The 22,923-nt window shown below is 37.1% G+C and overlaps 3 protein-coding genes across 3 annotated transcripts in view; 1 reads left to right on the forward strand and 2 right to left on the reverse strand.

Annotated features, from left to right (window-relative positions):
- The first annotated feature begins 650 nt into the window (after nt 1-650).
- The window catches only part of LOC134661374 (extracellular sulfatase SULF-1 homolog), a 78,750-nt gene continuing 56,477 nt past the window's right edge, over nt 651-22,923 (forward strand). The window contains exon 1 of the mRNA XM_063517420.1: nt 651-1,095. The gene's annotated coding sequence lies outside the window, so the exon portion shown is untranslated. The remainder of the gene's footprint in view (nt 1,096-22,923) is intronic.
- On the reverse strand, nt 3,268-4,320 carry LOC134660982 (uncharacterized). The gene has a single exon (XM_063516870.1). The coding sequence runs from the start codon at nt 4,240-4,242 to the stop codon at nt 3,295-3,297; it is 948 nt and encodes a 315-aa protein (XP_063372940.1). The 5' UTR covers nt 4,243-4,320; the 3' UTR covers nt 3,268-3,294.
- LOC134660983 (uncharacterized) lies at nt 6,102-7,339 on the reverse strand. Its single transcript, XM_063516871.1, has one exon. It carries the CDS (start codon nt 7,083-7,085, stop codon nt 6,102-6,104), a length of 984 nt encoding a protein of 327 aa, XP_063372941.1. The 5' UTR covers nt 7,086-7,339.

Consider the following 22,923-nt stretch of genomic DNA (forward strand, 5'->3'; position numbering starts at 1 on the left):
TGACTACCGGAAGCGATGGTCTACAATCTACGGTCTAGTGATAACATGTCGACCGCTAAACTACCTTAAACATGATGTTTGATCGTCTCATTATCATCGGAGTGCTCATACTAGCTCTACGAATTATCTCAGCGCCTCAATATTTTTAATATTGTTTATACATATATTATTTAATAATTAACTACATATATATGAACGACTTAAGGATAATCGACGCTAGACCGGGCCGGGGCCGGGCCGGAGCTGTTTTCTGTGGAAATCACCACGTGATCGTGTGATCATCGACTAGCCGTCATAGAAAATGACATGTCGAACGCATCGGCCCGGGCACGGCCCGGTCTACCGTGAGAGAGACGGCGGTTTCGCGCGGTCCTCCTCTTTCGTCTTAATCACAGGGACTCACAGGACTTACCTTAAAATATTAGTACTTATGCTTATTCCGTGGTCATAACCATAAACAGGGGATGGTTTGTATTGTAAGATTTGTAAGTACTGTGAGGGTGGCTAGTTTGGTAGGTTAATTTAATAACACTTAAATGTCTTAGGTCGGGTCGGGCAGCCGAAAATCCATGGCATGCTTGACTCGGCGCGGCGCTCTCCTCTTTTATTTAAGGATATCGTGATGCGCAATGTAAAAGAGGTTGCCGCGTACCTGTCTGAGGTATAAATAAGGTGCTGTTTGGTTTGGTTCATATTTCTCCGAAATGTGAGGCTCTCTTTATTTTTTCAAGGCGGGCGTGAGACCGGTTGCGCGAGCGGGACGGGTGCCGGTGGAAGGAAAGCTCGCGAGGATCGCGGCGACAGCGGGCATCCAGACACAGCACAGTCCTCCGTCGGCGCGGGCACAGACCGACGTCTCGCCCCGACGTTCGCACCCGCCACGCACCTCCGCACGTCAAAAACTTTACGTGCCACTGTCAATTTGTTTGTCTTGCCCATGTTCGACGACTAACACATTGAACTACAACGGCTATTTTAGGCTGCCTTCCCATACCTATACTTAATTTGCAAGTGCCGGCAGGATTGTGACGATTTAACAACTTGTGTGAAAAGCATCTCTGTCGAGTTTCGTGCCTGTTGCATCTTTAAATAACGGTGAGTGTTCCTTGTGATGTGACCGTGTAGTATACCCACTACATAAAATAAGCCAGACAAGCTCTTACTTCTCTTAAGAGTTTAATTTTGGTAGCATTTAATTAAGAGTTTAGTTAGAAAGTATGTATCTAGTCTGGTTGAATACGTAGAACGATGGGGCGTAATAAATTAAATTGCGGTAGACTCGGTTTACTTAGGGCATGCAGTACCGTTTCCGGTACCGAGAATTTCATTTCCCGGTTCTGGGTACGGCCGGTACCGGGATTCCCGGTTCTTCCCGGTTCTTAGGATATTATATAATAATTTTTAAGAAATTCGTTTTTAAGTCTGTTACAATCCTTATGAATGAATAAATTCTATATAAATAATTACAATTTCAGAAGTATTATTGAATGCCATAAATGAAATCACTATAATACTAATTTAACCCATGACTACATTTTGAGACTGACCATTCCTACCCATATTTATGAACATCATCCGCCGCGATTCTAGAAATTACCCACATTCAATACAAATATTGACCAAATTTTAAGAGACACTTCAACAAAATCCAGAACGTTCCATTCACATCCTCCAGTTGGACCCAAGCTACCGTCCCGATTAATTATGCCGATCTTAGTATCCATGTGATTGGTGCGGTCTAGCTCTCCCAACCTTTCTGTCGGCTGCTTAAGGAAGCTTACTCTCATTGGCGGTATAACACCTACGGTTCGGACACGACATTGAGCGACTGGCGACGGCGGCAGCAGCGACAACCACAGGTGGGAACGAAAGATCCAATCGCCGTGTCTCACTCCAACCTATGGTTATCGCTGCCGCCGTCGCAAGTTGCTCAATATAGTGGCCGAGCCGCTATTACTTCAGCAACCGCTTATGTCGCTGCTAAAGTAAACGCCAAAATTTATAGAATTTGACGTTTAAAATAACACTTGCACAGTCTGTGCTATCAAAATCGCTACCAACTTAGCTTGGTCTGACTATACGAAATATTATTCGGACTTCTCCGACATAGCTATTTTTTACAATTGACCGTCATCCGCGTCGGGTTATTTGTGTCCTCCGTTTCAAACCAACATATTTAAATGCTACTTAATGCACCTAGCTAAAATACTATCGGCGTTATTCATAAACGTCTGCTAAGTTAATCAGCTGATGATCGTCGTTTGTCTCTCTCTATGGCATAACGACGATCATCAACTGATTAAGTTAGTATAGCCGTTTATGAATAACGCCATATTATGACTACTTACTACAAAATAGCAATATAAAAGTAATTTAAACACGGGTCTGGGAGAACCGGGAAGTACCGGTTCCGGGTCTTCAGTGCCGGTTCTTTTGACACTACAAGATTCCCGGGAATTCCCGGGAAATTAAGAACCGGGAATTCCCGGGAGCATGCCCTAGGTTTACTTAATAATCACAACTACTAGTCAAATGGAGACAGCCGGTAATGCCGGCATGTTTTTATTGTACCAACTAAAATGTACCATGGTTCGCAAATAAACGATTTCTGATTTCTGATTTCATATAGACAGCTTAAGGGTGACGTTCCACGGGAAAATACCTTATGAGGGTATCTAGTTTCGGATATTAAATGTTTTGTAAAAAGGTGAACGAATGCTCAATTATTTTTTTACTGTGTAGCTAATCTGTAACCTTAATGCTGCACGTTCGTTTACCTGTTTTTATTTTAGTTATAAGTAAGTTTATTAACCCTTAAATGCATAATGTTGCCAAATGTCTACAAAGCATTAGACAGCTCACAGATTAAGGGTTAAACAAATTCTATTTGTTCCTGTATATTATTTCAATAGTAAAACTACTTTTTCCGAATTATTACATAAATTTACGCAGTATTTTAATTTATAAAAATTACATTTGTTTGTTGACAAAATGTCGGAAAACTTGGAAAAACCTGGAAGTTGATGATTTTTAGTATGTGATTTTGGGCATGTTTTTCGGGGATTGTAATTATTTTATATTTACAAACTTTATCATAGGAACATCATAAATTTCTGATGGCAGTTAAGATTTTTCCTATACCCTTTACTAATTCAATTCAATTCAATTCAATATTTTTATTTCGAATAAAAAATCCATATTATTGTTAGTACTTAAGGCTAAACAAAACTTATAAATCTAAGTTAGTGACAAAAAGTAGATACAAATACAAACAAACACAAAATATTAACTATATTAAAAGCGGCGTGGTGCGGCGAGCGGCGGCGCGTGCAGCCGCACCCAGCGCGCGAACAAAGGCGAGTCCCAGCGCTGCGCCAGCACGTTTAGAATACTGTTTGGGCTGTGGCGAAGACGGTTGACTAATGACGCACACCGTTTTCTAATTATTGCGTCGAAACTATCAGTGTGCGCCTCGGCAAACATAGTTGACGCGCTACAGTAACGCGGCAACCCAAACAGCACCCTAAACGCGTTATTGTATTGTACGCGCAGTGCGTTGTATGCCCGCTGCGTAAAACTGACCCACAGATTGCACGTATAGAATGTTTGGCAGTATGCTTTAAAGAGCGTTAGCTTCACTTCATTACTACAACGAGCAAATCTGCGGGCCAGCATGTTACTACGAACACACAACGCCCTGCGCTCCATCTCTATGTCATCGTTATCTGTCATGCTTTCTGTTACCCAGTGGCCAAGGTACTTGAACTTCTGTACGACTTTTAAAGCGGTACCGCAAAGGGTAACAGGTGTCATTTTGTACGATTTTGGCCCAGCTTTAAATTGCATTACCTCGCTTTTCAAAGTATTGTACCTTAGCCCATGGGTACCTGCATACGATTCACATATCTTCACCAATCTCTGTAGTGCACCAACCGAGGGGCTCAACAGCACCATATCATCCGCGTAGCTGAGGTTATTAACACACACCCCATCCACGTGACATCCGACATAGGTACTGCTGAGCTCCTCGATTAACTCGTTCATGTATAGATTGAACAGCTTAGGTGAACTCAACCCCCCTTGCCTCACCCCGCAGTCCATCCTATACACGTCAGAGTGCACGCCGGCCCATTTTACAGTATTCGACTGGTGGCCATACCAATACCTAAATAAAGCCGTGACCTCCCGGGGCACGCTGGTATGTTCTCGTAACTTATGCCATAGCTTGTCATAAGCCACCATGTCAAAAGCCTTTGACAGATCCAAGAAGCAGGCGAAGACTGGCGTCTTGCGAGTGGTGTAGTACTGGACAGTTTGCTTGAGACAACACTGCGCTTTCAGTAGATAAGCCCGGCCTAAAGCCAAACTGAGCGTCGTGAATGTTCAAGTGTTTTCCCAGCACGTCGTCAAGCAAACCATCCAGTACCTTAGCCACAATCGTGGCAAGCGATATGGGCCTGTAATTGGAAATGTCAGAGGCGTCTCCCGTTCTATTTTTTACAATAGGAACTACAACAGTATGCATTAAATCCTCCGGCAAGTAACTATGGCTAATACACATGTTATAGAAAAGAGACAGAACTCTAGGCAGGTGACTTCCAGCGTACTTGAGATGCTCGACACTGAGGCCGTCGTGACCTGGGGATTTCCCTTTCACCATGTTTTTAATTTTAGCGGCCACCTGCTTCGCCGAGAATCTTATACTGGTAGGTACCACTTGGTCCTCCGTCTCGAGCGTCTCCGTTGACTGGTGTAGCGGTGAAGTAACAGTAAAATGGTCTTTAAATGCGTTAGAAATACCGGTCAAATCGTGTATGCCAGCCACGCTCACCGGAAGACTCGACTTAATATTAAATTTATTGGTGTTTTTCCAAAATTTGTTAAAATCCTTATTAGTATGATTTTTAGCCAAGATATCCATTTTAATATCGTGTTCGTGCTCTTGGCAGTATCTAAGCCTTGATTTAAACGCCTTTTTTGACTCATGCATCTTATCATAAACATACCCGTAAGCTGGCTTACCGTACGATATCCACCATGAGTACCAAAAGCGAGCCTCGCGGTGAGCATCGCTGACATACCTATTCCAACCCGTAATGTGCCTGCGTTTATTGTGACTAGTGTTGTTATGACTAAGCTCAGCGCCCTCCTTTAGAACAGATATAATGTCAGAGTACATACTTTTCAGAACCTGTTTGTGCGAGTCATTACAACACATTTTATCGGCACAGTCACAAAACTCAGAAGGAAAATCAACATTTTTAAATTTTGAGTTACAATAATTAGAAAAGTTTTCGATTTGGTTGCAGTCTCTTTCACCCCAAATTACTTTACTGTGCGTAAATTGAGGAATACAAATTTTAGGTTTAACTAAATTATAATCGCATTCAATTAACAATGGGTAATGATCGGACCAGTAAACGTTATGTAACACTGAAACATTAAGTACCGCGGGACGCGCCGCATTAGTCACCACACAGTGGTCCAGCCAGCGTTTGCACCCGTGCGCTTCACTAATGTACGTAAATGTGTCCATTGATAACACTTGCATATCTACGCATTCCCAGTATTGTTCACTACAAAAGTTTAGCAATTCATTAGAAAATAACTCACCGGGGTGGGCATTAAAATCTCCGAGCACAAACACTGATTCCACATCGTTATTTTCAATTATTGAGTGTATCTCACCTAAACATTGAGTGAACTCAATTAGATTTTCTGTCGAGTCCGTTGGCATGTACACTGACATCACAATCACCGAGCGGTCATTAAGTAATATTTTAATAGCCGATAAACGCGCACTGTCACACTTAATCACTGATACACACGGGAAGGACGTTCGGTTCCACAGAATTGCTGTTCCGCCGTACGGTCGCCCTATATGTATTTTGGTCGATGAATCCACTGCAGATTTGCCAGTATATGCAAAGCCGTCATCTATACTACCAAGAAAAGAGAGGTTATGCTCCATGAGCCATGTTTCTTGTAAACAAATTAGATCCGCTGTGCAACATAATTTACGCACACACTCCACTGATCGTACAATGTTCCTGCAATTAAAACTTATGAATTTAGTCGTATGTTCCATTTATATATTTTATTTATGTTTTTTGGCTTTCAAATTCTCCATGGCTATTTTCATTCTTATTCTTGAAATTGATAAAGCGTCGAAACGCAATACCCTCTGGCCAGAAGTCGTCGTGCAAAAATATATTTAATTTATGCTTGGGCACGTAAACTTTAAAAGCGTTGTAGTCCTTCTGCCTCCTCATATTAATTTTCTCTAAAGTAACTGCGACATTCGTTTTGCTCTTTATATAATCCAAAATGTCATTCATGGCCGTATCCTTCGCTACGTCGTAGATATAAATAGGGACTTTAATATCGGCTGCTTTGAACTTCGTACTAGGGTTTGTTGTTGCTTTTCCTCTATTTCCAATAAATTTATTTTTAAGTCTGTTTCTTTCAATAGTTTTCCATTGTTCATCTTTGGTCTGAGGTTTCCATTCACCCCGTTTGGCTATCTCCGAATATTGTAGGGGCTCGGGCAATTTTTGTTCGTCGACCGCGGCACCCGTGTGTCCCGCTACCATCGCAGATGCAGGTAAATCGCACTGCTTAGAAGGCAATAATTGCGATATACAGCTGTTACCTGATTCATGCATTCTTTGTTCGTTATTATTTCGCTCGTTAATAGTAATTGCCGACGGGGCCGAATCTTTATCCGTTGATAGCTGACATGGTAACGGTCGAAATTTCGCCGCCGACTGCATTATTATTTCCCTACCCTCTTGTGATTTATTACAGTCACTTTTACTGATTTCGGGACACATTGCCACTGACGGGCGCTGTATTTCCTTAGGAGATAAACTTTCATTACACGAGTGGGGCAATCCCATAGGACCACTCTGATAGTCGAAACTGCTAGCTAAACAGGCACCACGCCTGCTGTTTACATTTTGACAATAATTGTTTACCAACGACGCTGCTTTAAGATCGTCCAGTTCTTTTTTCAATAGGTCTAGCTCCTTCTTTGTGGCACTTTGTTCTTGCATTAGCTCGATGTCATTGCGCATACTAGCCATTTCTTTTAGAATTCTTGTAGCATCCAGGTGCTCGAAAAGCACAGGCGGCAGTTTGTGTAAGTCTCGCGCCACAAAAATGGGTAGATCTTCGGTAACACTTTCTTTTAACAGGCAAATAATATCTTCGATATTCCGGGCCGATTTACCTTCTCCTTTGCGTGTTACTAGTTTGGTTGAACTAGTTACCGCCTCGAACAACAAGCTTTTTGCCTTGATAATATCAGCTTCCGAAAAAGCGGTTACACATATGCGATTCAAACATAGCTATAATACATAGCTATATATTTCCAAAAATATAATTTAGCCTATGCAACTTTTAACACTGATTTCGCAGTGAAAATCGATGAAATAATTTTTTTTCACCCCAGCAGCTCGAACAAGGGTACTTTGATTCTTAAAAACAGTGAGCAAAATGCGATTTTGCTCGCTGAGTGAGACAAAATGACATTCAAGTGACCTTTATAGTCAAATGTCATTTCAACATGCGGGGTTTAATACAAGTTCGAAATACTTGGGTTCTATTATCTCTGTCCCTTTCCCACTGTTAGCAAAAAGAAACAGACAAAAAAAAGTTAAAACGACATTCAACGGTATATTCACGGTTTATAATTGACCTCCGAAAAACTTTAGACCGCGTCGTTCCGAACCATGTACGAGTATGAATTCTTAATAATTAATTAATAAAAATAAAATTTAAGATTTGATAAAAGCTGATAAAATACTATATTTTAGTTATTTTATTGTACAATTAAAATCATGAACTCAAAAAATACACAGATCATCACGCAAAATTAATTATTTTACTTTTAAGAATTTCTACCATAGTTGACAAATAGGACGTATCCGCAATTCGGTTCGGACCGTATCTTACAAAGATTTTTTTTACAAAAAAAAGTTGTCGATTGAAGTGTCAGTTGATGTTTGTTATTTCCATATTATTTTACTGAAATTTATTATTACGTTTTGTTTTCGTGTTCCATTACGGTAATTAAACTTAATTGTTTGTATATCTTAAGAAAACATAAGTAGGTAGGCAAGTATTAAGTGATGAAGAAGGATTACATTTTTCAAGTTGATAGGTATGTTCTCACTGCTCAGGTGAAAAATGTTGTGTACTACACGAGATCAAAGTTATTTACATCTCGTGCGCTTTTGAGTCCCTTACTACGCTCAAGATTCTAGAATCTTTCGCTTGCACGGTACTCAAAATAAGCACTCGAAGAAATATCAAACTTTGATCTCTTGTTGTACAAATAACTATTACTATTTTTCCTAGAAACGGCAAACAATTATGTGATACATATATTAATTTTAGGCAAAAAGAAAAAAAACCGGCCAAGTGCGAGTCGGACTCGCGCACGGAGGGTTCCGTACCATCGACAAAAAATAGAGCAAAACAAGCAAAAAAACGGTCACCCATCCAAGTACTGACCCCGCCCGACGTTGCTTAACTTCGGTCAAAAATCACGTTTGGTGTATGGGAGCCCCACTTAAATCTTTATTTTATTCTGTTTTTAGTATTTGTTGTTATAGCGGCAACAGAAATACATCGTCTGTGAAAATTTCAACTGTCTAGCTATCACGGTTCGTGAGATACAGCCTGGTGACAGACGGACGGACGGACGGACGGACGGACAGCGGAGTCTTAGTAATAGGGTCCCGTTTTTACCCTTTGGGTACGGAACCCTAAAAAATCATGCATTTAAGGGTTAAGCCTTAGTAATGTAGTCTCAAACTTTAGTAGAAAAGGTACCTTATGGAGGAGTGATTGAAAATTCCTAAAAAGAACTAGTCAATACGGTAAAAGAAGTTGGGTAAAGAACTGTATTAGCATTCTGAAAAACAAATTTGATCATTTCAGTACTGGTCGCTGGTCGGGGGTCTAGCCAATATTATAACATTTATAACCGTACATCGACCGACATTACGAATCCAAGTAGCCTGCTAATAATACCAAAGTTACTCTCGTTAACTCTTTCTTAACTAAAGAATCTTTCTCTCCTCTCTGCCAATTTGCCATAGGTAATATCTGAGGTTCTGAGGTCATCGAACCTCAAAATAGCTTGTCTTCTATGGCAACCAAAATATATTATTGATAACTTATCAATAATATATCAATGATAAGAAATAGACGATTTATACCATTTATACCATATATTAATACCATCTTAACCCCAAAATATTATTAGTTTATCCTGGGCTGGAATGACTTGTAGGCCATGATAACCACGGAGTGGGTGCCCCGTGCCCCACGAGTCAAACCGCGGATCCGGCAGACCTTGTCGGCGATGGCGGGATAACTTGGACTCCTTTTTGAGCGACAGGCCGGATATAGCTCAAAACCGGGATGAAAGGAGGAAGAGGGGGGAGGCCTTCGCCACAATAGGCTCACATGTATATCCTAACTGTTCCGTCATCATCATGCCTCATCATGTAACTTAACCACAAGTTAGGTACCTTTTCTTTACATACAAATTATTGGTATTTTTTAAGATTATTATGACGAGGAACTTATTAAATTTATGGCAGTTTAATGTAAATTAATATTTTCAATTAATTAAACGATAAACTTCAATGTAATTGATGTTTTGTAGTGATATATTATTAATTTTATCTACATACATGTCATTAGTGCTCTATAATGCGTTGAGAAACCGTAGGAAATGACCAGCTTTATTACAAGCAATTTTACTATGAGAACTTTCTTATCTGTGGTAGTAGGAAAATCTGTACTGTAATGTTATAACGTTATAATTTTTTTGTATCGTTATGAGTTTAAATTTGGAACAGCAGTCAAAACTCAAGTGGGTCTCTATTCTAGTATCCATAGATATTAAAACAGTTATCTGCAATTTGGCATGGATACATAAATCATGCATGGTGACAGAACGGTAAAATAACGAAAAAATATTTTTAGCCTACCCTGGTTTTGTATCTCATATCTCCCATGCAGAATTAGTTTTTTGAATTTTGAATTTTGCTTTAACCCAATAGCGTGGGTATCGTTGGAAAGGTCTTACAATACGAACATTTTTTAGAAAGTTTATATTTTCGGAAATAATCGCTCGTTTGTTTTTACTGAAATATGTGAATACTTAATTAAAATTAACATATATACAAATCTATGTATTCTAACTAAATATGAATGTATAGTAGACCTAATATCGGGCAAACTTTTCGGTTTGGGCTGGTGGAGTGAAAACAGTTACCTAACTTAATAATAACTTGAAAAAAACGGTAATAAAAATTGTTAATAGGATCGTGAACATCATAATTCAATGCTCGTTCTTTAAAGGTGCATGATAGCAGAGTAATAAACGATCATTGTTTCATTTACACTTCATGTAATCGTTGTTACGTAAATGTGCTGTCGTAAGTCGCCATTAAATAAACGGGTCATAACTCATATCCCGTATCATCTAGCGTTTGATACTTAGTCGTCCGGGAATAAAATTGGCCACAACTGCCACAAGTTATACCCAGAGATGTGACTTATTTGAAATACTTGTATTTAAAATGCAAATACAAAATGCAAAATACCTATTTTGTATTTTGTATTTAAATACCTTTTGAAAAAAACTATTTTGTATTTTATTTGAAATAGTTTTTGGGACCTATTTTCTATTTTCAAAATACAAAATACTTTTATCACGACGACGTTTTTATCACACTAACGAGAGGCATTATACTAGCTGTAACATTACAAATCTAAATTAATGCTTTTAAAATTTGTCCGTTATAAACCATCATCCTTCCGGTTAATATGAGCAAACAACTAGAAATTTGCACTTTAGATAGAGGACTGATTGACACACTGTTTCAAAGAATAAAGAGTCTTTTCAATTCGGATATTCTGAGTAATACTTTTTAATTCAGACTAGGTATTCACTATTCAGAGTACCTTTTATCGCAAAGTATTTGTATTTTTAAAAAGTATTTTGAAAATACCTATTTCGTATTTTGTATTTTAAATACAAATTCAAAAACTATTTTGTATTTTGCATTTGAAATAGTATATCAAGGAAGTATTTGTATTTTGTATTTAAATACTTTTTATAAAGTATTTTTCACATCTCTGGTTATACCCATCCCATGCCCCATGGTGAACGGCCGCGCGCGGGTTAAATACGGCCCGACAAAGACCACAATGGCCCGATTGAATGACAATAGCCCTGTGCCACGGTCCACCGCCGCGCCACGCTGCGCCTCACTCCATAATATAAGTACTTAATACTTATGTAAGGTGCCTATTGTACATTATGGCTACTATCAAGAAGCAATACTGTTTAGGTATAGGTATAATTGATGCTCAAGTCAAAATATATTATAGTAAAAAACAGCAGTTTGGGACAACGTTCAGAAGATATAGAAAGGTAAATTCTAAGCGGATAACTTCTTGGGCGTTGGTGTTGTAAACGTTGTGGCCAAAATTTCGTCAATCACTAACCGCTGGTAAAACAAGCAACAACGGTTGCACTCCGGGTCCTCCGGGAGTGCCGATAGAAGTGAAAACTCACCTACCGACGCCCGGTAACACGATACATACGTTTAGCGGAGGTATTCTATTTATTTATTATATATTATTATCATTCTCAAATAAGATTACACTTTTTCATTGACATGTTTATTTACATACTGCCATGATCCCGTCAAATTATTTGAACATAGGTAAAGAGTCTTGAAAAGGAGTCCGCAACATAAATGTCAAATAACATTGAGTTTTTCTTTATTGATTTAAATGCCATTTAAATTATGAGTGGCCACCTTACGGGGCTTACGGTCACGTGATCGCCTTACACCCCTTACGGTCACGTGATCGCCTTACGCTGTCTCGAGTTTATCATTTTTTCCCCACCTCAAAAAGTGTCCAGCGCCACTAAAGAAGTTTTCACTTCAAAAATCCAGTCAAGATGTACGATGGGAGGCTGAAATATTTTAGAAAAAAATATGTATAAGTTACTATAATTATGGCATGGTATACTAATAAGTCGCTAGTGCTGAACTCTGGCGGCAAAACATTGCAGTACTCCCTATTCCCAACAACGGTTGGCTACTCGCAAGTGTGTAGACATCTCGGAAACCGTGAGATCCTTAATAACCCATGCGCAATCGGAGAGCTTACTTATACCGGTTTCTGTAGTCCTTGACTCACGTACTTATGATATGTAAGCGATATTAATAACTAATTACAGCGCCATTCCGTGTTGAGTAGGAATGAATGTTATGGGCGTTGGGCGAGCTTTTGTAAAATAATTAAAAAGGATATTTATTAAGTTATGATAAAAAACGCGATTTTATTCCCCAAAATCGAATGGACTTTCAAAAAAAGGGGCCAAGTGCGAGTCGGACTCGTCCATGAAGGGTTCCGTATTTAGGGGATTTATGACGTATTAAAAAAAACTACTTACTAGATCTCGTTCCATCCAATTTTCGGTGGAAGTTTGCATGGTAATGTACATCATAATTATATTTTTTTTAGTTTTATCATTGTTTCTCTTATTTTAGAAGTTACAGGGGGGGGGGGGACACATTTTACCACTTTGGAAGTGTCTCTCGTGCAAACTATCTCAATATCATTTTTGAAGATCTATCCAGATACCCCACACGTGTGGGTTTGATGAAAACAAAAAAAATTGTGTTTCAGTTCTAATTATGGGGAACCCCCAAAATTTATTGTTTTTTTCTATTTTTGTGTGACAATCTTAATGCGGTTCACAGAATACATCTACTTACCAAGTTTCAACAGTATAGTTCTTATAGTTTCGGAAAAAAGTGACTGTGACATACGGACGGACAGACAGACAGACAGACAGACATGACGAATCCATAAGAGTTCCGTTTTTTGCCATTTGGCTACGGAACCCTAAAAATTCAGTTTCAATGCCAACAATTCGTAAAAAGTTTTCTTGAATCGTGGTTTCATAAAAATGCTTTCACCTTCATGCCGTGATATATACCTATGAAATTAAATAACTTCCGGTATTAATTAATCACGTGAACAGTTTTATAACAGAGAAAGTTATATTATTGTTATAAAAACATTATTCTTGGTCAGTACATAATTCCAATTTACTAAGTAAGTACATAATTATGTATATGACTTTTCATCACACTTGCTCGAAAAATATTTTTTCATGATGAACTGAAGACAAAGACTTATATTGTTCCCGTGGGAGTTATGGTTTGTGAAAAAAAAAGCTATAGCTTTTTTTTAATTAGGTATGTCACTAATTCATACTATCCAAGTAATATAGGTTATAAGTAAAATACTTTGTTTAAAGGTAAGGTATAAAGGAGTTTTTCTTTTAAAATACCGGCGTTCCCTTCGGCCGTGTACGTAACCGACCTTTCGTAACTGGTAACGAAGGAAGAAAAAATGATCTTTGTACGATACTGGTTTCGAATAAAGATTATTTTTTCTTCGTACGTAACCATAGTTACGAGAGAAGAAATTTTCTATTTGAAATTACGAAAAAAGACTATCTATTCCTCATACGTAACTGAGTCAAAATGTTTTAATCATCATTGAGCGTAGGTAACATACTGATATGAAACCTCTTCAAACTCCTTACTGTTATAGACTAGACTAACTGTTATATCCATGAATGAGTTTCAAAAGAAGACTCTATAGTCTGTATCCTCCTTGTGACCAGTTAGAACTTATTGACGGAATGACGAATAGGAACAGATTTTCAGTGTGACCAATAGCTACAAAATTACTATGTGACTTAATAGAACTAAATTTACTTGTGACGGGTTGAAACAAATATTATTGCTTTCTGCAGTATGACCGGTTAGAACAAAATTTTGGTGTGACGAGTTGATCCTAAATCGGGAATACGATACTAAATTATGCCCTTAAACGGATCATTACATTATGCGCCAAGCATTTATTTTAATTCATTATACAGTTGCTAGTGTACTAGGTGCACCAAATTATAATTAAATGATAATATAGATCTATTAAGCCTTTCTTTGTAATTAACTAGCTTTTTCCCGCGGCTTCGCCGGCGTACTAAGACTACTAAAAAATGAGGTTTTCCCCAAACAAACTTTGAACCCCCATTTCACCCCCTTAGGGGGTGAATTTTGAAACATCCTTTCTTAGTGCACCCCTAGACCTTATAAGGAACCTACGTGCCAAATTTGGAATCTCTAGAACTAGCAGTTTGGGCTGTGCGTTCATATGTCAGTCAGTCAGTCAGTTTCGTTATGTAATCTAGTCCTTACTTAGTCTAGGCGAAGGATCGTATGAAGAAAATTAATTCTTACTATGTAACTGGTTACGAACCACCTTCGAAAGATGGTGACTGATTACGTACGAGAAAAAAATGATCTTTATTCGAAACCAGTATCGTACAAAGATCATTTTTTCTTCCTTCGTTACCAGTTACGAAAGGTCGGTTACGTACACGGCCGAAGGGCCGGCGTTTATTATTTAATATGTTAAACTATGCTCTTTGTAAAACACAATCTACTGACCTTAACATCAATCTATATCCTAGAAATATGCAAATTTGTTCGGAAATACCCTCAATTTTTCACAAAAGTCGATGAACAACCACGACGATACCCCGCAAGATACAAAAATATATACTAATAGTTAAATAAATGAATATTAGATACATATCTAACTATACATAGTAAGTACCTACACTGCACAATTTGCACGCATTTGTAAGCTATTAACAAAATTATAATAGGTATGATCTAAAATAATTGAAGAAAATTGTATGGTAACATGAAATTAAAAAACCGGCCAAATGCGAGTCGGACTCGCGCACGGAGGGTTCCGCACCATCAACAAAAAATAGAGCAAAACAAGCAAAAAAACGGTCACCCATCCAAGTACTGACCCCGCCCGACGTTGCTTAACTTCGGTCAAAAATCATGTTTGTTGTATGGGAGCCCCACTTAAATCTTTATTTTATTCTGTTTTTAGTATTTGTTGCTATAGCGGCAACAGAAATACATCATCTGTGAAAATTTCAACTGTCTTGCTATCACGGTTCGTGAAATACAGCCTGGTGACGGACGGACGGACGGACAGCGGAGTCTTAGTAATAGGGTCCCGTTTTTACCCTTTGGGTACGGAACCCTAAAAAGATATTTAATTAATTTAATTATTAAAAAAATCTAACATTAAATTTTTTCGGGAAGTATGTATCATCAAAAAACTCCTGCAGCTTCTACGCCATTTTTTTTTAATTACTTGAAGAAAATATTGATACTTGGCGTATAGATAAATTGCTGCAACGGCTAATGCTTCCACGTCCATCTTGGAAACCGGATAGATCACAACTGAATGTCGCCATCGTGTAGTTGCGTTCCAACCATCGCATGGCCAACTCATTGGCCAGGCGCTGGACCGTCGTGTAGAGGAGCCATAACCTATCAAAAAAATACAATATTGCGGATGAAAGTTTGAAATCACCGTATTTAAGAATTATTTCGTTTAAAATTTAATATTTTCTTCGTAAGTGTGATGAAAAACATTTTATGTAACTCCGGGGGTAAGAATATTGTAAACTAGAGTCTTTCATCAAATAAATCTTAAAATATACCTCGTTTACAAAATTTCGCTTACTCCTCTCGTTGTACAATGTACTATTTTTAGGGTTCCGTAGCCAAATGGTAAAAAACGAAACCCTTATGGATTCGTCATGTCTGTCTGTCTGTCTGTCTGTCCGTCCGTATGTCACAGTCACTTTTTTTCGAAACTATAAGAACTATACTGTTGAAACTTGGTAAATAGATGTATTCTGTGTGTGTAAAAAAACAATAAATTTTGGGGGTTCCCCATACTTAGAACTGAAACTCAAAAAAATGTTTTTCATCAAACCCATACGTGTGGGGTATCTATGGATAGGTCTTCAAAAATGATATTGAGGTTTCTAATATCATTTTTTTTCTAAACTGAATAGTTTGCGCGAGAGACACTTCGAAAGTGGTAAAATGTCCCGCCCCCTGTAACTTCTAAAATAAGAGAATGATAAAACTAAAAAAAATATATGATGTACATTACCATGCAAACTTCCACTGAAAATTGCTTTGAACGAGATCTAGTAAGTAGTTTTTCTTAATACGTCATCAATCCCCTAAATACGGAACCCTTCATGGGCGAGTCCGACTCGCACTTGGCCGCTTTTTTACTATTAATATTGCTCAACAATATTGGATAAATGTATCGCTGCATGGCTGGCACATTTTATTTTTTTTTTACCCACATAAATATAAATGCTAAATAGCCTACGGCCTCCAAGGATGCTTGAACGTGGCATTGTTGAACGTAAAGTGTGCGCCATATATTTGTGACTTGTTACCGTAGATAGGTACCTAGGTACAGGCAATCGACATCATGCTTTACGATGGCAGGCACTTGAAAAATGTTGTTAGTTTTCTAACCTAACGTATTAATTTTGTAATTATAGGCAGTTACAGCTTTTAGTTTTATGGTTTGGTTTTATATGTAGGTAAGTGTTTGGTATAAAATATATAAATTCCCTCGGTGATGAAAAATATAGCGTCCCATTATTTTACCTTGTGAATAATTTATACCTCATAGTTTCATAGAAGTATGACGTTTAAAATAACACTTACACTGCGTGTGCTATCAAAATCGTTGCAGTCTTATCTTGGTCTTACTCTAAAATTATAATGAGAATATTAAGGATGTTTTAAAAATTTGTTTAATTTTCCTTTTTTCTACCAAACTCACCTCAATCAGACTTAATCTCGATGGCCTTCCCCTTTCATTCATCAAAAATAATTCTAAGGTAATACCTAAAAGCAAACAAAACAAGGCTGTTATTGTGATGGAGAAAAATAATGTATTAACATAATTTTGCATTTAATATTTACAATAATAGGATTTGGCTGTGCCTGGGTTGAGATTTTTTTCTGTTAAAATTGTAGTTATTAGTTAAGTAAACTGTACACGTAAAGTACCCACGTCTTAAATTGCTGTAGTAGCCTTACTACGACTGCCTTATATCAGTGTCAAACTGTCATATAGGCTAACGTCTGCGTCTTTCTATACATTTCTCTCGCACTAATATGCCAATATGAGCGAAGTAAGTTCACGCTAGCGAATATGGGTGAAATCACATCTGTCAGCATCGAGCCGCATTTTATATATGGGAAATCGCTCGTTAGTATGAATATGAAGATGCGTACGCATGCGGAAAGCTGAAAGCATGCGTACGCATCTTCATAATAACGAGCGATTTCTCATATATAAAATGCGGCTCGATGCTGACAGATGTGATTTCACCCTATGTCAGTTTGTCAGTGTCAAACTGATGGTAGCCGTATAGGTGTACTTACATTACGCGAGGAGTGAGTTGGCCGCCTTCCAGGCGAGTGGCACGCTTGTTGGCAACCGACGGACAGGAATTTTTCGCGCGAACAAATCTGAAGCCAATGGCGCTTTACATTTCTTTAAGAAACTTCACTGTTGACAGTTTTGACGGTCTTTGACGCCTTGCCGTTGACAGCTTTAATCCATTAACAGTTTTCGATTATAGATGCGATGTTGTTTCATGTATGCCGGGAAATACGGCGCCGCTATAAGGATTAAGTCAATAAGCAACGATGCTTATTGACGAAGCACGAGCTTCGTTTATTATGTCCCTATTGCCAAATATTTTTTTCTTCTTTAGAGTCAAAAAGGGTAAATCTACCAATACAGTGTGTAAGTCAAATACGGGCAATAAATTAAACCAGATATAGAATTTACCTGTCTTATCATTAATTAAGATGTTTTTTTAAGTTACACTTAATTATGACCCCGTGATTAATTTTTTCCACATGTACCGAGCAGCAATGTAAACATTAAGAAACAAGATGATAATGATATTACGAGCTTTTCATAGTAACTGCCAACAAGCGTTGACAGTTACTTTAAAAAGCTCGTATCCCGTAACGTGTGTGGTGTATTACATTGCGGACCGAATTATTTTGTATGGTTATAATTTTCAATGCAATTATAAGTAAAATCTATCTCAATATACTTTTTAGGTCCTATGCTAACCACCGTTTAAATATTCGCCCGTATTGGATTTACACACTGTATACACAACACTTTTAAATAGACTACCTATGGTAGGTATATGAAGATTTAAGATATATATTATTACACTCCCGACATAACTGAAGTCAACAAGGTTCACCCTTAACCACTCACATGATTCCAGCAACTAGAGTTTCAAGATTGCGCACCTCTAAAATTATCGTCGCAACTCGAGTTGCAAAACGGAGTGTATGCGGTTTTTTATTTATTATCTGTGAAGGGCTGCACAGATACGGCATAAACAATTTTTAAAACACAGACTACCAACGTGACAATATTTAAAAAATGTTTCAACCATATAGACATAACCACAGTATTTCTTATCTATTTTATTTTGCAAGTTGTTCAGGAAGTGCGATGTGTAAAAAGTTGCTGCGTGTTTTAAAATGCCTCAAGTATTCAAATTTAGATATTTCTATTAGTAATGTATATTAAACTACTCCGCGTTTATTGGTCTATTAGTTTAAAACTATATTTTAGACCTACTTAATATTGATGACCAAATAATATCACTTCAAAACAATAGTTCTGTAGATTTTTGACGTGTTTCTTATTTGAATGCCCTACATTTCTAAGATTACTAAATATATCTTGAGCAACCAATAGCCATTAAATAGTTCGATTATTAAGTTACATTAATAAACCATATAATGTATTAAATCACTGTGTATTACACAGGATTAGCGATCAAAACATGTGACGGTAAATTGTAAGTACAAACCCGGCAACTGTGGTTGCTTAAAGCATTTCTGCATATCGTAAGGCATGTGGTGTACTAGACGCGTTGCATACGCGTTTTGGGATTTTTTTTACTACTTACTTATAATTTGTATTTACTAATATTTCTTTGCTATTTACATTGAATAAACTAAATAATTATACGATTAAATAAATAATTAATTAGGTATTACAATTTTAAAGTTCCTATCTCTGTTGAACATCTGCACCACGCGCTGTTGTGTCTCCACCCTAAATGGGTAGCCATCTTTATTTTTGAGATGGAAGAAGTCAGTTTACCGGCTTATTTACGTTTGTAATCAGTATAATTTTATGTGTTAATAGTTATTATTAGTTTATTGTGCTTAATATGTTGTGAAGTGTGTGTTATGGTGGATGTATTAAACGTGTTAGTGTAGTTATAAGTTAGTTCGGTTGTTGGTGATCGGAAATTATAAAAACACCAAAATTTAGTAGGTACGTAGATACTCTTTTGTTATTTTAAGTTATATAGCTACTATCATCGTTATAATTGCATAAGTTATGCATTTTATTTCAAGATTATTAGTGTCTTAAACTGTTTTTTACTATATTTTAGTACTTCAGTGTCTAAATTAGCCACAAAAAAATCATGAACATAATATCTAGTTTCACAGCAGATTGAGCAATTCGAAAGTTTCTTATCGGAATTTGAATTAGTTTTACTCTGCAATTTAATAGGTGAGCTATCAAGGTGTTTAGTACCAATTAAAAGCTTATTAAGTCTTCTTTAAATTGAATACAAAAAAAAGATACGTTATCGATTTAGATTTTTAATTAAAAATAGTTTTCTACTATAACGCGGACATTATTTCATTGGGTAAATTTTGTGAATTTTTAATAATTATTTTTAGTATAACAGCACAATGCTTTAGTAGTAAAATAAATTCTTTGTTTCTTTAACATTAAAAAACCAAAAGAATCGTTGAAAATGCTTTAGCAGAAGTAAAGTTATCGATTTTTGAAAATATCATGACACTGTGCCGTCGTATCTGCAAAATGGCAGAGCAGTTCAGGGCACCTTTTGTTAAAATCGGAATCATGTGAGTGGTTAATGGGATTATGCGCCACGTTTCTTGGCCATCATCTTAAAACTTTTAGCCCGTCACTCCTGCAGAACTCGTTACTTGCAAACTTGAGTCTTGGTCTTGTCTGTTCAGATTAGTAGTTTTCCAATACTTTGATCGGCCATTCTGGGATTACAGCTTAGCTATAGTTTGATTGTCAAATATATCTTTAGGTATACTTACTAAATTTATTACACCCCGTCTAAGCTAACTTTGGACCGACTTGAACAGAACAAAGTGAAAGACTTTTTTAAATATATTTTTTACTTGTACGTGAATTTCATTATTTCAGCTCCATGATTCATAAAGGCTTATTTTTTAATCATCCGTTTGAGGCTAAGTTCAAAGTGATCATAATGAAGCTACATACATACTATCTAGACACGCGGCAGCGTGTCCAGCCAAGTTCAAAGAAAAAGGAACTGGCGACGCAGCAACCGTGTGTAATATTACACGAACCATTTCGAGCTACTTTTGACTTTGACCCCTTCACAACTTGAAACCTACTTAACCTACACACATGAAATTTGGCACATGTATTCAAGCTTGTACAAAATACAAAATTTCATAAACATACCTCAAACAGTTATTGATAAATTAACGTTTAAAAACCGGCATTTTTGAAACTGACTGACATATAGAGCAAAAACCTAACCCACTTCTAGATGACTTAGAAACTTGATATTTGGCAACAAGGTAGACTATTAGGTGCATATAGAGGGAAAAATCTAAAAACTGGAAATTATTAATATTTCGATGAAAAAAAATTAATACTTAAAGACCAAAAACCTAACCCACTTCTAGATGACTTAGAAACTTGATATTTGGCATCAAGGTAGACTATTAGGTGCATATAGAGGGAAAAATCTGATAACTGGAAATTATTGATATTTAGATGGAAAAAAATTAATTAATACGTATAGACCAAAAACCTAACCCACTTCTAGATGACTTAGAAACTTGATATCTGGCAACAAGGTAGACTATTAGGTGCATATAGAGGGAAAAATCTAAAAACTGGAAATTATTGATATTTTGATGGAAAAAAAATAATACGTATAGACCAAAAACCTAACCCACTTCTAGATGACTTAGAAACTTGATATTTGGCATCAAGGTAGACTATTAGGTGCATATAGAGGGGAAAATCAAAAACTGGAAATTATTGATATTTCGATGGAAAAAATAATAATTAATACTTAAAGACCAAAACCCTAACCCACTTCTAGATGACTTAGAAACTTGATATTTGGCATCAAGGTAGACTATTAGGTGCATATAGAGGGAAAAATCTGAAAACTGGAAATTATTGATATTTCGATGGAAAAAAATAATTAATACGTATAGACCAAAAACCTAACCCACTTCTAGATGACTTAAACTTGATATTTGGCATCAAGGTAGACTATTAGGTGCATATAGAGGGGAAAATCTAAAAACTGGAAATTATTGATATTTCGATGGAAAAAAATAATAATTAATACTTAAAGACCAAAACCCTAACCCACTTCTAGATGACTTAGAAACTTGATATTTGGCATCAAGGTAGACTATTAGGTCCATATAGAGGGAAAAATCTGAAAACTGGAAATTATTGATATTTCGATGGAAAAAAAATTAATACTTATAGACCAAAAACATAATCCACTTCTAGATCACTTACAAACTTGATATTTGGCATGAAGGTAGACTATTAGGCGTATACAAAAGAAAAAATCTGAAAACTGAAACTTTTTGACAATTAACCGCGCGTCAGCGAGGGTCTCCTTTTCAGCTTAGGCAAACTGCTTTCATGATGAATACTATAGTATTTTTTTGTACAAAAAGTAATGATATCCCAACAAAAACATAAATGTGAAATGAGAGCCAAGTTCAATATTAAGAATATGTGTCGTTGTTGACTCGCCGATAAAAGAATTGAGATCTATATGGGTGCCAAGTTCTGTGCTGTGTAGAAAATCCTGAAATTATAAAGGATTTGTATTGGCTAGTTTTTAAAAACAAACCAAATTTTTGAAAAAGTAACAGATAAATATATATCACTTATATGCCTGTATAGGCATAGGATTTGTCTTGGCTAGTTTTTACGTATGTAAAAACTAGCCAAGACAAATCCTTTATAATTTCAGGATTTTCTACACAGCACAGAACTTGGCACCCATATAGATCTCAATTCTTTTGTCGGCGAATCAACAACGACACATATTCTTAATATTGAACTTGGCTCTCATTTCACATTTATGTTTTTGTTGGGTATACTATACCTGCCCTCTATTTCGACGACCAACAACGACGTCGCTCTATGTAGCCAGCTGGGAACGGAAATATTTTTTTTTAATTTCGCTAGAAGGTGACCTGGCTTAAGGACAATTAGGCTGGTGCGTTCGGTAAGTCGCCTACGCGAGTGATCCGTCAATCGGTTTGCCTAGGTAATGGAATAATGGAAAAGCGCTGTTCACTCCCCGTGTGGTGTCAGCCCCGACGTTTGGGTTTCGGACTTGTGATTAATTAATTCATTCGGTTTAGTAAGATCAAAAGTCACAGACCACTTGCACCTTGACCACTGACCAAGTACAAGTATTATCAGCCGTGACTTGCTGCATCCTCTCAATGGTAGCTTTGGAGCAAAATATTTCCTAGTTACGCTTGTTTGCTTTAGTTGTACGTGGTTGTTGAGTTTGTTTAAGTAGGTACTTACATGTTTTTAGGGTTCCGTACCAAAAAGGTACAAAAAAACCGGCCAAGTGCGAGTCGGACTCGCGCACGGAGGGTTCCGCACCATCAACAAAAAATAGAGCAAAACAAGCAAAAAACAAGCAAAAAAACGGTCACCCATCCAAGTACTGACCCCGCCCGACGTTGCTTAACTTCGGTCAAAAATCACGTTTGTTTTATGGGATCTTAATCTTTATTTTATTCTGTTTTTAGTGTTTGTTGTTATAGC

This window comes from Cydia amplana, chromosome Z (genome assembly GCF_948474715.1).
Source record: "Cydia amplana chromosome Z, ilCydAmpl1.1, whole genome shotgun sequence".
NCBI lineage: Eukaryota > Metazoa > Arthropoda > Insecta > Lepidoptera > Tortricidae > Cydia > Cydia amplana.

Coding starts and splice junctions, on each gene's coding strand:
- LOC134660982 (XM_063516870.1), bottom strand. CDS start 4,242: ATGGTGGCTTATGACAAGCTATGGCATAAGTTACGAGAACATACCAGC.
- LOC134660983 (XM_063516871.1), bottom strand. CDS start 7,085: ATGGCTAGTATGCGCAATGACATCGAGCTAATGCAAGAACAAAGTGCC.